This window comes from Toxorhynchites rutilus, chromosome 2 (assembly GCF_029784135.1).
Source record: "Toxorhynchites rutilus septentrionalis strain SRP chromosome 2, ASM2978413v1, whole genome shotgun sequence".
Taxonomy (NCBI): Eukaryota; Metazoa; Arthropoda; class Insecta; order Diptera; family Culicidae; genus Toxorhynchites; species Toxorhynchites rutilus.
In genome coordinates, this window is record NC_073745.1 from 311,353,323 (window position 1) to 311,365,774 (window position 12,452).

At 39.5% G+C, this 12,452-nt stretch overlaps 1 protein-coding gene across 5 annotated transcripts in view; it reads left to right on the forward strand.

The window, feature by feature from the left end:
* The window catches only part of LOC129764585 (PDZ and LIM domain protein Zasp), a 117,804-nt gene extending 110,865 nt beyond the window's left edge, over nt 1–6,939 (forward strand). For all 5 annotated transcript variants that reach the window (XM_055763798.1, XM_055763800.1, XM_055763802.1 and 2 more), the window contains 2 exons: nt 5,730–5,871; nt 5,937–6,939. In XM_055763798.1, the coding sequence (XP_055619773.1) occupies nt 5,730–5,871; nt 5,937–6,077 (283 nt within the window). In that variant the 3' untranslated portion in view covers nt 6,078–6,939. The remainder of the gene's footprint in view (nt 1–5,729; nt 5,872–5,936) is intronic.
* Nucleotides 6,940–12,452: the final 5,513 nt, after the last annotated feature.

Below are 12,452 nucleotides of genomic sequence, written 5' to 3' on the forward strand. Positions count from 1 at the left end.
GATATTTAAGAAAAGCACAATACACATTTAGAGTACACATCGGTTCCAAAAGTTAGTAAGTCATGAAGTTTGCAACCGTGGTGTTGATTGCGATCACCATCGTCAGCGTCGGATGGAAGACTTGTGGTAAATCTTGATTTTTTGTTCATTATCGAAATCGTATTGAAGAACGGTGCTTCTCTCCTGCATTTTCTTTCTCCCGCACGCTTCAGCCGTTCAAGTTGGCAGATCTAATGAAGTGTTCCGATTTTGCGCGCCACTCTGTGAACCAACCTGTAGAACGCGGAATGCGAGGAACCGACTGTGTAGCCACATGTGTAGGATTGGATTCACCTGTATTCCGGGCTATGTCCGGAATGGGCTCGGACTCTGTGTACCTCCTTCCAGTTGTATTGTTAAGAAGAAACGAAATATCAGCTGAGCTGGGAAGATTAATCTCACGTTAATTCATTTGTCTTGTCATTATTAAGCCATAGTTTTAGTGATAAGAACACAACAGTAATACGACATAGTAGAAAACCCAACCCAGTTTGGTTCGTAATCAAGAACCAATCGGTAGTGAAGAGGTAACAACTTCATCACTTCAACCGCAATCGTTTCGTAACGTTTGCTAGCACCGAAGTCACGTGACTTTCCTCAATGCATAGAAAGCCTGTAAGATGATATGAAATTCAGAAAACCGGCTCGTTACATCCCAAAACGAACAATGATATTGCAACTGTCAACCACTTAACTATCACTGAAAATGTGTTCAACTTGTTGCGTTTCAAAATCAGGTCAAATGAAACTCTATGCAAAACAAAGTACATTATCCAGAATCTATCCAGTCTTTTTCTTAACAAATTTCCACAGAGCTAATGGTAGGGCTTCTACACACTTCACACGACCACGAAGTTCGTGAATTTGACCGCAGTGTGGTTATGAAATACGTTTCATCATTCATAACGACCTCATCTTATTTCGTCAACAAATTCTTCTTGGGCGTTCCTTTGCCTCCAAATTATGCTCCGCGTTATTGAAAGATACAACTCAGATACAACATTTGTCTTGAAGCTTTTCAAACGACACTTTTCTTTGCTTTCTGGACATTGTATGACTTCAGCCAATTCCATCGCGTCCCTCGATGACAGATAGGTTCCGTTCGAAAAGAGCCACCATTTTCGAATGAGATGATGAATGAAACAAAATCATTCAAATGGAATTGGAATAGAAATTGAAACTGGATTAAAGCTCAACCTCAATAGCTCAATCGAAATCCTTGAAGAATTATCTTCTCAGCAGATAATCATACGAGATTTTTCTGTGTTGAGGCAGATCTCACAGCAGACCCGTTTATACCCTAGATTGAAGGGCCTGAAGTATCGGCTGAGCCTAATTGGTTTGTTCTGTTGTCTGGATTTAAAATCAGTCTTCAGAATGCAACGCGGTGCTGTTGCATAACAAGTTTTTTGTACTCAGTTGAGCTCTCACTCCCTGTAAACACAAGCGCTCAGGTGAATTAGCACGCTCCGAAACACAGATCAAATGTGTTGTTGTTAGCTCCATTTTTGCACCGAGTTTTGCACCGTCTTTTGCACCTATTTCTATACCTGTTTTACACCGCGCTTGAATTTGCTTTGCTTTCACTGTTGAGTTATTATTCTTCACACAAGCGTACCGTTCAGAATTTTATTTCGTACGCTTAAGGTATATGATGCAGAAAACAGATCTCAACATTATGCAGATGGGTTATTTGGTTGATATTTTTAATAAAATAGTTCAATATGCTTTTAAGCTTTCTACTTTGGTACTTATTTGATTGAAAACATAAAAAAATCATCGAATATAACACTTTTCAAATCAAGCGATTAAGAATCAAACCGAATCAAACACTATTCATGAAAAAAAAACAAATTTCGGACAAATTGAATTCAAATTTCTGACACTTTATTTTGTGATTTTTTGAACGAAAATTACATTACACTTGATTATATTTTTATAATCAACTGCGAAACTCTTACCAAGCAATCACAGTAACCTGATAACGATGATGAGAACTGATGAAACACGGGAGAAATTTAAGTATTGATGAACGGGTAGATTCTACGTACTCACCCTGAGCAAACGTCAAACACAAACGATAATGAGTAGTGCTGTTGAATTTTTTCCTACTATGTAATAATACAAATGTAATTTTCAAATGAAGTGATAGTGAAACCAAGGGATTACTCTAAAGAAGCAATTGTGATATTGATTCTATAGTTATATCATCAGTGCATTAATCAATTCAAGATATTAGAACAAAGTGTCCGAAATATGATTCAGAAAGGTATATGGTAGGTATGGAGGTTGCATGGAACGAGCGAAGAAAAACAGGCGCTAGAATTCGATGTATGTGTGTGTATAAAATGTGCTCTCGTGCCCGAGTGGTTAGCGTCACACCTAACATGCAGGGGGTTCGGGTTCGACTCCCGTTCTGGTCGGGGGAATTTTTCACCAAAGAAATTGCACTGTGGTCACGCGTATTCTAGACCTTGCCACTCAGAATGCATTCAAGGTGTTTTATTTGGCGTAGACATTTCAACTAAGTACTAATAAAAATGGCGCAAGTAACATTACGTTGAGACGGCGGAGTTCCTCTGGGAACGTGAGTGCCATTTAAGAAGAAGAAGAAGTGTGAATAAAATTAGGCATCACACAAATGAGAAGCGATGTTTAGTATCTGAATTCTGCGCTGTGTTCATTCGGCGCTCTCGTGTTTATGAATTTGGTACTCTTCGTACCAAGAGAGAATACGTGTTTGTTAGGATCGCTCGTTGATGAAAATTATACTCAAACGATTCATCAGTCATCCAACTAGTTATCAGACGGCAGCGAGGCTTTCCATATGGCATTTCTCAAGGTCGAGCGTTTGGTTTAGTTTTCCAAATTGAAAAAAAATGGAGGATGTATATCGCATACAGTGGTGCAATTTATTTCGGTGGATGCACCGCTTGGATTATCCTGCCATCTGTTGGAGAGTGCTTCTATGTTTTACAACACATAATGTTTGCATCTTTACAGAGGTGTTAGTTTAAAATTTCGAAAGGTTTTATGTTATGTTTTATGAAATTATGTTTGGGGTGCAAGTATTTAAGCGTTAATACCTCATTGCCGGTTGTATGAATCACTCCATTAGAAAGATGCATGAGTGATGTTACTAATTGATCCAAAAATTTGTTTCAATAACTTATAAATTGCTTTGAAAGCAAACTATTGGAATTAAAAAAACTATTCATATTGTGCCTATTTGAAAGTCCATATACACCAAGATTGGTCAGAGGTTGATGGCCCGTCGGCTAGCCGTGAAAGCACAATAAATATTCTGCTCCCCCTAGCGGAATTCAGCTTCATGATAGCAAAAATCGTGTTGAAAAAAACGTGCAAAATTACTTTGCCTCAGAATGAATTCTCAGAATATGAACGATGCAAGCATAGTACAGAGCTTGCACTGACGAACAAAGTAGAAGGAAAATGTCAAATAGAACGTATCGCGTCGGTTTTCTTGCCGATAGCTTTTTGTTAGGAGAGCGTTGATCACTGAGACTAACAGTCGCAATGTATGTAAATAAAAAACATATGACTTAATTTCGGACGTGTTAGAAAATGTGACTACTTTCTAATCGAATTTCTGACTTTTTTCGTTTACACAATATCTTTTGGAGCTGGGACCGACACTGATATTGTGCAAGCACTCATTTTGCGGACTGAGTGGAAAACGTAGCAAAAACAGTGTGGGACTCAATGTGTCCAAAATTTCAAGTTACATATGAGGGGCTTAGAATGAAAGGGGTGTAAGTGATTTCATCGATTTATCTACATCGACTCTCTCTTTTGGTCATAACTAAGCTGCAAATACATTCCCAGCTGTATTTGACAATGCGGAAGACAGGTCAGAGCCTCATCTATCGGATTCTATAGCAAACTCAAATTGGAACGTTTTTGCAGTTGAGTTATTGACTGAAGAAAAAGTTGAGGAAGAGAAATCGATCATGTCACTTACACCCCTTGCATTCTAAGCCCCTCATATGTGATGATTTACTCTTACTCACCTTTTGGTGTTTTCTTGAATCACACAAACTCCTAAACCATGAATCTCTGACCAGTTTCATCAATCAGTGCTTAACACGTTGAGTGCCACGCGGTTTTATAGCGACTTTCCCGTCAGGCAGCGCGCGCGCCTGTATCGTGTACAGAAGTGCGAAGGGCAAAATTGACAGATTAGAAAGCTCGGTGCCAGTCATGATCTGAACGGAAAGCTCGATGTCAGTCACCGATGACTGACATGGCACTCAACGTGTTAATAAAAATCATTAAAGTTTTCTGGAAAAAAATCAATGTTTACCTTGATTATCATATTTTATATTGTCAGTCATCGGTGACTGACACGACCTGAACGGAAAGTTCGGTGTCAGTCACGATCTGAACGGAAAGCTCGGTGTCAGTCACCGGTACTGACATGGTACTCAACGTGTTAAAGCGCATCATGATTAATTCCTACAATCGACACTTCCATGCCGATCTTAAAATCGTACCAAAGCCACCATGTACCGATCCATGATGCCAGCTTGTTCATAACATGATGTTTGCCAGTTCTAAAAACAGGCCGGATGGTTGACCGGCTGAAAGGTGCAGCAATGAAATTATTTGTCGAGTTCGGCGACTCTGTAGGTTGTACACTATTGTATTGTATTGTTGTATTGCTAGCCCGCGACTGGACTCTCGTGGAGAACTGTTTGAAGACGATTGATTCATGTCACCTCAGTCAAAAGTTAGCCCGTATATGATAAATGAATTCCATTGTACGGAGACAGCTGATGCAGATAATCCGTTACAAATATTCTAGTGGCTTCCATCCGTTTTTAGCAGTTCACAGCTGTATCACGAATTAATAAGCAGTAATATGTGAGAATACCGGCAATATCCTTAGGCAAAACATATACATATTGTGAAACATACCTTCAAAATTACTTCAAACGTTGTCTAACTGAATTCACTGGCACTCACTATTCAAACCAGTACTTGAAATTACTTCTATTTTCAATATTGTAATATCTGACAATTGAAATAACGAAATGTACCAAAGCAATCGATTATACTGCATGTAGGACTGTTGCCCTCCTCCATGCGTTTATCCAAAACCTTTTCTGGTTATTTATTGGTTGGCTACTGGGTCCCCTCAGTAGCCAACATAGGCTCAGAGACTGATTGTCATGTTAAAATTCAAACGATTTAAACTGAAAACACAATTGAATAAGTTACTCTCCGTCTGGAATATCGAAGGGCCAATGTAATGTAGATTTAGATATAGATAAACTACCATTTGTAAAACTAAAAATAAAAAAAACCTGTGTTCTAAAATCAAAGCTACTCAAATCAGTACTTCAAAACGAATAGAACCAGAGTACAATTGCATGTGTCTGATTTCATCACTATTGTTCTAATAAACAACCGAAACTCTCAAATGAAGAGAACTAACCCGCTGTTGGTTGTGTCTAACAGTCCACAATACGAAAACCAAGTTTACTAAAGTTCTTTCCGTTCATATGTTTTACTTTTTTTATGATTGTAACCTGCGCGTGTTATCACCATCTATTTTTTCTCTCGATCACCTATAAAATCCTTCAAACCACCACCGCTAAATAAAATATATACAAAAAAAAACTCCCGTCGCCTGTAAAATCAACCACCAACAACAACCACAACAACAGCTACAAGAAAACCGTCGTCTTTGATCCGAGCAAGAGTGAAACCTATCGTGCCCTGCAGGAGGGAGCTGGTGAGGGACTCCAGGAAGTGACCACGCCAATCCAGCCACGTACCTTCCAGCCGAACCGCTTGGTACCAGGAAAGGTGAGTCTACTGTTGCTGGTATGCATCGTGTGTCCTTCTATTGCTCACTTCTCTATGCCTTCCAGAAACCAAACGCGAATCACCCAGCTCCCCAGCCAGAATTCGCTCAACATGTCAACTCGATGGGCGAACCGAACGAGAAGATCCAGCAGAGTGGATCTTTCAGACGTTTGATGCATCACGTGCTGGCGGAAACGGACTACTAAGGTCCCCGAAGGGCCGCCGTCGCCACCTTAGGTTAGGCACGATAAGGAGACAGAAGAAGAATCACTGTTATTTCATTTCAATGAAGCACACCTATTTACCGGTGAATCATTAGATGCCCCTTTGTCTGTTGCGTTAATTCAATCACACTTGACACTTAACATGTTATCTCAACAGTTTGGGGTTTGTGCTAAATGAATCTAAAGCCTTTGTTAAAAATACTCGATTTTTGAGAATTCATCCATGCACGAAGCAACATTGTTAGAAACTCGGTGTAAATAAATTGCTTTCAAAGTAGCGTTATCCATTGAAATAATTTATTTTTGTCAGTTCACTAAACACATTAAAAATATTTATTAACGGTAGCTTCATGCAGTTTTCGTTTTTTTCTGTTGATTTCTTGTAATACATTATTAAGCAAAGATTTTATCCCAAGATGATACGGGCTTCTTGATGCGGGTGAATAGATTGCACAATCAACGCATTCAAGCAAGCTTCGCGAAATAAACGGGAGAAATACGCTCGAGTGAATGTTCTAGTCAAAAACTTCGTTGAACTTTGGTGAGAAGGGAAAAAAAGATAAGTCTCACGCTTTACATAGTGACATAGATTTGGTAAAAATAAAATGGCAAAAAGTTAGCGAACACTAGTGTTACGAAATATTTATACATTATTACTTAACTCTTAATATTCGAATCATTAATCCGCACATTGAAGAAGAAAAATATACGAGTATAGGAATTTATCTAAAGCACACTGAGACGAGAATGTGGCATTAAGTTTAATATGATAATAATCCATAAGAGGGCTTTTGTGACGAGAAAAGGATTACGAGTATAACCATCAATAAAGATTGGAAATATATTTTCGCACTATCCATAGATAATATCCGATGTCACGTTCAACAGGTATAACCAACCTCGGCTAAGATTTGCTGCTTCAACTATTTCGCATTCATATCTTGTTGCCATGATCAAAATCTGCCAGATAAGAGCAAGAAGTCAGTCTGCAGATTCGGGAAATCGAAGACTATGACTCACAAAAAATGGAGTTCCACTGAAGAACAGAAAGCCTACTACACCTTTGCTAATATCAAAAACCGTATCATCTCCGATCGCGCATAACACAGATTTTATTTAGATTACTCCAGCTCGAAACACAGTAGTTTGAGCCATACGGAAGGTCCCCGTCACAGTCGCAGCCTTCCCGCCAACGGCTAGCAGTCGTCCCGGAACTGTGGTTTGGCATGGAAAACGGGTCCTCGTTACAAGGTCGTATAGCTATCGTCCATCAAGTTGTGTATGGTTACTCCAAACGGAATGCACTCAAAACATCACGATCCCAAACCACTCAGCACAATCTAGCACCGCCGTCGTCCCTCCGCTGATTGTTCCTGCCATCCAAGGCGTTCCATTCCTGTGTCCAGAACATGTGAGGAAGCTGGTTGCTACCTCAGACAAGAACGATTACAGTACCACTTCTTTGCTTCACGAAATCGCTTGCATTAATAGTGCCGTTTACATCGACAGTGTTGGTTATACCGTACCGAACCCTGATGCCTCCGTCGTTTCTTCTTCATGCTGCTCACCAATCGTCAAACCAAAGCATATATTGTCACAATTCTTAAATATGTATTACCAAAATGTCAGGGGCATCCGCATGAAGACGTACGAATTATTCTGGAAACTATCATCTTGCGTTTACGACAATTACGATGCTCTGACGGAAACATGACCAGACATCTCGACATCGGAGCTCACTTCATGCTATGCCATATATCAATGAGACCGTAGGTCTGTTACTAGCAATCTTCAACGCGAAGGCGGTTAAAACGACACTTAATCACAAATCAGTAACTCTAACAGACAATGACAACCACGAGCAAGCTAATGTCTATGTCTATCTTCCAAAATCATCGGTGTATGTTCGTGGCATTTACACGATGCATAACTCGCAACCAGCGATATTTTCATTGTACACCTCATCGGTTCAGCGATTGAACTTTGGATTCCGAAAAAAATTACGTTGTGTGAGACTACAATCTTCTCTGGTTGATATGGGAGAAAGATGAAGATGTTTACGGATTGTTGCCAACGAACGCTTGCCATGGGTCTCCTTCGAATAAAAAGTGTATCAAATGAAAATGGCCGCCTTCTAGACTTGGTATTTGTTAGCGTTATTAGCGTAGTTGAACTGATCGTGCTCCATTTGCTCAAAATTGACATACACAACATGTCGTTAGTTCTTCTCATTGGCGTAAACAACACCTTTCTGCAACCTCCGGGGAACACAATTCAAATCGACAACTTTGATTTTCGACGTGCAAAATTGCGGAACTTGACAGAGCTGTTTCTGCCATCAACAAGATTAAGTTGTTCCTGGCGAGGACTCAGACGAGACGGTGAGCATATTTTACGACACTTTGTATGCCATCCTAGACGAGCATGCTCCACGTAGTCAATTCAAAAGACACTCCTTCAAGGATGCTTAGAGATCATCTGAGTTGCAGAACCTTCGTAATGCAGTCCACAGATCCCGTAAGCGCTCTAGTGCGAACGTATGCAAATCGTAACAATCTTCGTACAATTGAAACTCATTATCACGAATGTCAATCGTTCCGAAACTACATCGACCGTCTGGAGACGACTGTGAGGCGAAAACCCTCCTATAAACCTTCACGAATAGGTTTGAAATTACGGCGCACCTTCTTATTCATTTCTTCTTGAATGACGTTAACGTTCCCCGTGGAACTTTTGCCGTCTCAACGTATACATTAATTAGCGTCATGTATTAATACTTAGTTGAAATTTCTCAAGCCAAATAACACGCCTTGAATGTATTCCGAGGGGCAAGCTCTAGAATACGCGTGACCACAGTGCAAGTCGAAAGAAATTTCTTTGACGAAAACCCCCGGCCAGAACGGGAATCGAACCCGATCACCCGGCAATGTGAGACACTAACCACTCGGCCACGGGTACACGCCACATTCTTCTTATTCATTTACATAATGTAAAACTGAAAAGAGACTGAAGTCTCATATTACTAATTAGAAATAAATAAATATATCTGGATTATGTCTTTGATTTCTATGTAGGGAATCGCACTACGAAAAATGTAACGATTCACGAGAGATTTCAAACGCATATTACTCAAAATCGTTATTGCGACATGTGTTGTGTTATATATCAGGAAATTTATTCAGCAATTATTTACTTCAAACACAAACAAAAAATATAGTAAAAAAGTGATGAACTTGACGATTAAAACGGGTATGTTTTTTTCGAGTGGACTAACTACTCACTTTTTCCTCCCCGACGCAACAAGCAATCTTTTTGCCTGCAACTCGGCGTTAGCTCACAATGTGAGTCGATGCGTATCACGAGTTATTCTTCATTTTTCGGACAAACAGGCATTTATAAGTTGGCAGAATCAATGGAGGGATGATCTTGAAAGTTGGTTTTACTCTATAAACCAAAGTTTAATTCGTAATTCGGGTTCAATTCACGTCTGTATCGTGTAGGTCTTGCTAGTAACAATTCATGTAATTGTGGTCCAGGATGTCATAATATCGAGCATGTTGTTTGATTATGAAAAAAATGCAAATAATGAATTTAACTGGCTGTGAATTAGAAGTTCGAAAGGGTATACTCACTCTTATCAGATTATGATAGTTTGAGTAGTCGCGACGTTGGCACGGTTCGTAAAAAATATACGCTTGGCGCCTGCAGCGCTGACTCGGATTACTTGGCTTGTCGCCGCCCGTTCTTGACATTATCGGGAAATTAGAAATTGTTAAGTTTTACTAATCTTATCGTTAGTTTTCATAAGTTCTCAACCCTGTTCCCCTACTTTTATAAATTTGCGAAGATATACATACGTAAATATTACAAACCTGTCCATATTCCCTCCATTATATGTCCAAGCGAGTAATCATCGAAAAAATGTTCTACTTTTCGGTCTGTTTTAATTTTAGTAAAAATATTGACAAATATTCGGCCGATTAATATACAGTATATTGAAATGCAAGAAACGGTATTTAAATTTGGAAAAACATGAGTTTCGAAAGATATAATTAAAGTTCTTCTTTATATGTCCGTTTTTCCCCACCTCCCCTACTTATAAAACATTAAACCTTGATAGCGTGTATTAGTTATTGTTACTTAAACAGAAGCCCCAACAGAATGCAAACGATACCAAAGTGCAGTCGCAGGCCACTGAGATACTATGCGCACGTAACCACTGTGATGTCGCCGGACGCCAAAGTGGTAATATTATGTTCCCCATATGTGTGTTCCTTAGAAGCTCGCTTCACTTCCTTGAATGCACTTGTCCATTCTCCTTTTTCCTTTCACAAACATAAGCAGAACTTAGCACCCAATAAGGTCAGTTCACTACAGCAGTTACATGAACTTCCCAAGAGATCACTCATGGCCATAGGATACTCAATATACATCACCTGGCTATAAAGTTATGACAACCCCCTTCAAACATTGTTCCGGACAACGTGGCAACGAAGGAGAAAATGCTATTTTTATCTATAATATATTTCTGTAGTCATAGATTTATTTGATCTAGGCTTATATTTATGTAGATCTTAACTATTTAGACTTGTGTTCAAAAATGATAAATTGTTACATCTTATCTTCTTCTACATAATTGAATAAACAGAAGAAAAGGGTAGTAATGGCTTTAATGGTATTTTTGTGTACATTTTTGAACAGAATGTGGTTCCGGATTCTACCACGTTATCTCATCTAACCCGTTTAAAGGATACGAGTTCATACAGGAAACTGAAAGCGATGGAGAATTGATTTTTTTTTCGAACGAAGCTGGATGGTAACCACTGGCAGGGAATCTGCTACTTCACGTCCCCACCAAGAAGGTTCGACGAGAAGTACGTCTCCCATACCATGTTTTCAAAGAAGGTGCTTCTGTGAATAACAATCACCGAAAACAGGATATCAAAACCACTCTTCTTCCAGTCGAAACTTGTGGTGAACGGGGAGATTTACAGCACAAAGCGCATGCCGGAAGGTGCATCCTTCATCCAAAAATATCATCCGGACGAGGATTTGATGTTTGACCGGACCTGGCATCCGCCCATTACGCGACGAAGTCGCTGGAGGAGGTGTACCGCTCGAAGATAGATGTTGTTCCGAAGTCCGCCAACCCTCCGAACGTCCCCCAGCTACGTCCCAACAAGAATTTATGGGCAAACCTGAAGCGGAGGGTCTACTCCAACAAAAAAAAATGGGTGGGAGATTGTTTAAAACACAATTCAAAATAATATAAAACAAAAATAAAATTTGTAGCGCACTACTATAGGCAAAAATAGTTAACCCATTAGTGCCCAGCGTATGAAATTTAATACGCAAAAATGCTCGTTTTTGAAAAACTGTTTTTGATGAAACTAAAGTGTTAAGCACATTTTAAATGATACCACATGACAATTTAAGAGTGTTTCTTTGTGTCAATGTCATTTTATCTGTCATTTTTGTTGTTTTGTTGTGTATTGAAACTTGCAAAGTTCAAGTCGCAAAAGTAAACATAAATTTATCAAAATTTTACCTCTTGAAGGATTCTAAATTGATCAAATCTGTGACACAACACTACTAGACGAGTGTAAAAAATGATATCTAGAAAAAAATCCGACGAAAATCATGAAACCGCCAAAAAATCTATGTTTACTTTTGAGCGTATGAAATTTCATACGCTGTGCAACTACGGTATATTTTTTTCTCAATAGGATATATCAGCTTCCTGATAATCCGGAGGAGCTGTACATACATCTGATTGATTTGGACGAAGACGCTTTCGAAAATCTAGTGTCAACAAATGATATTGACTTTGCCATCGTGCCCCCAAGCGGTGGAGACAGCGATGTGGATGCTGGAGATAGTGACTCGGAGGACGGCCCTTTGAACGAGGCCAATCACAAGAATGCTTCTCGGGCAGTAGCAAGAAGCGGAGAGCCAGACAATGGGAAAAAATGACCTTGAATTCGGATGAGTGGCATAAATCCAGCAAGGATCGAGTTCATGCAGATCAAGCCTAAACACTCGAAGTCATCGGAAGTTAGGTTTGACGGAATAAATCATTTCATTAATACGAATCCAACTGGTGCCCAACGAAGGTGTGCGTATTGCAACCGATGTACGACGTATATTTGCTTGATGTGGGTTTGCACCCTTCGAAGTGCTTTTTCCGGTACCATACTCAGTGATACTAAATCCGATACACTGCCGTTCTACGCATAACTGTACTATGTTCTATGCAATCCCTATGAATCGGACAATTATGCGTAGAACGGCAGTACACGAAAGTGCTAATAAACCATGAAAATGGTTGTTGAAGTTGATTTTTATGAAATAAAACCG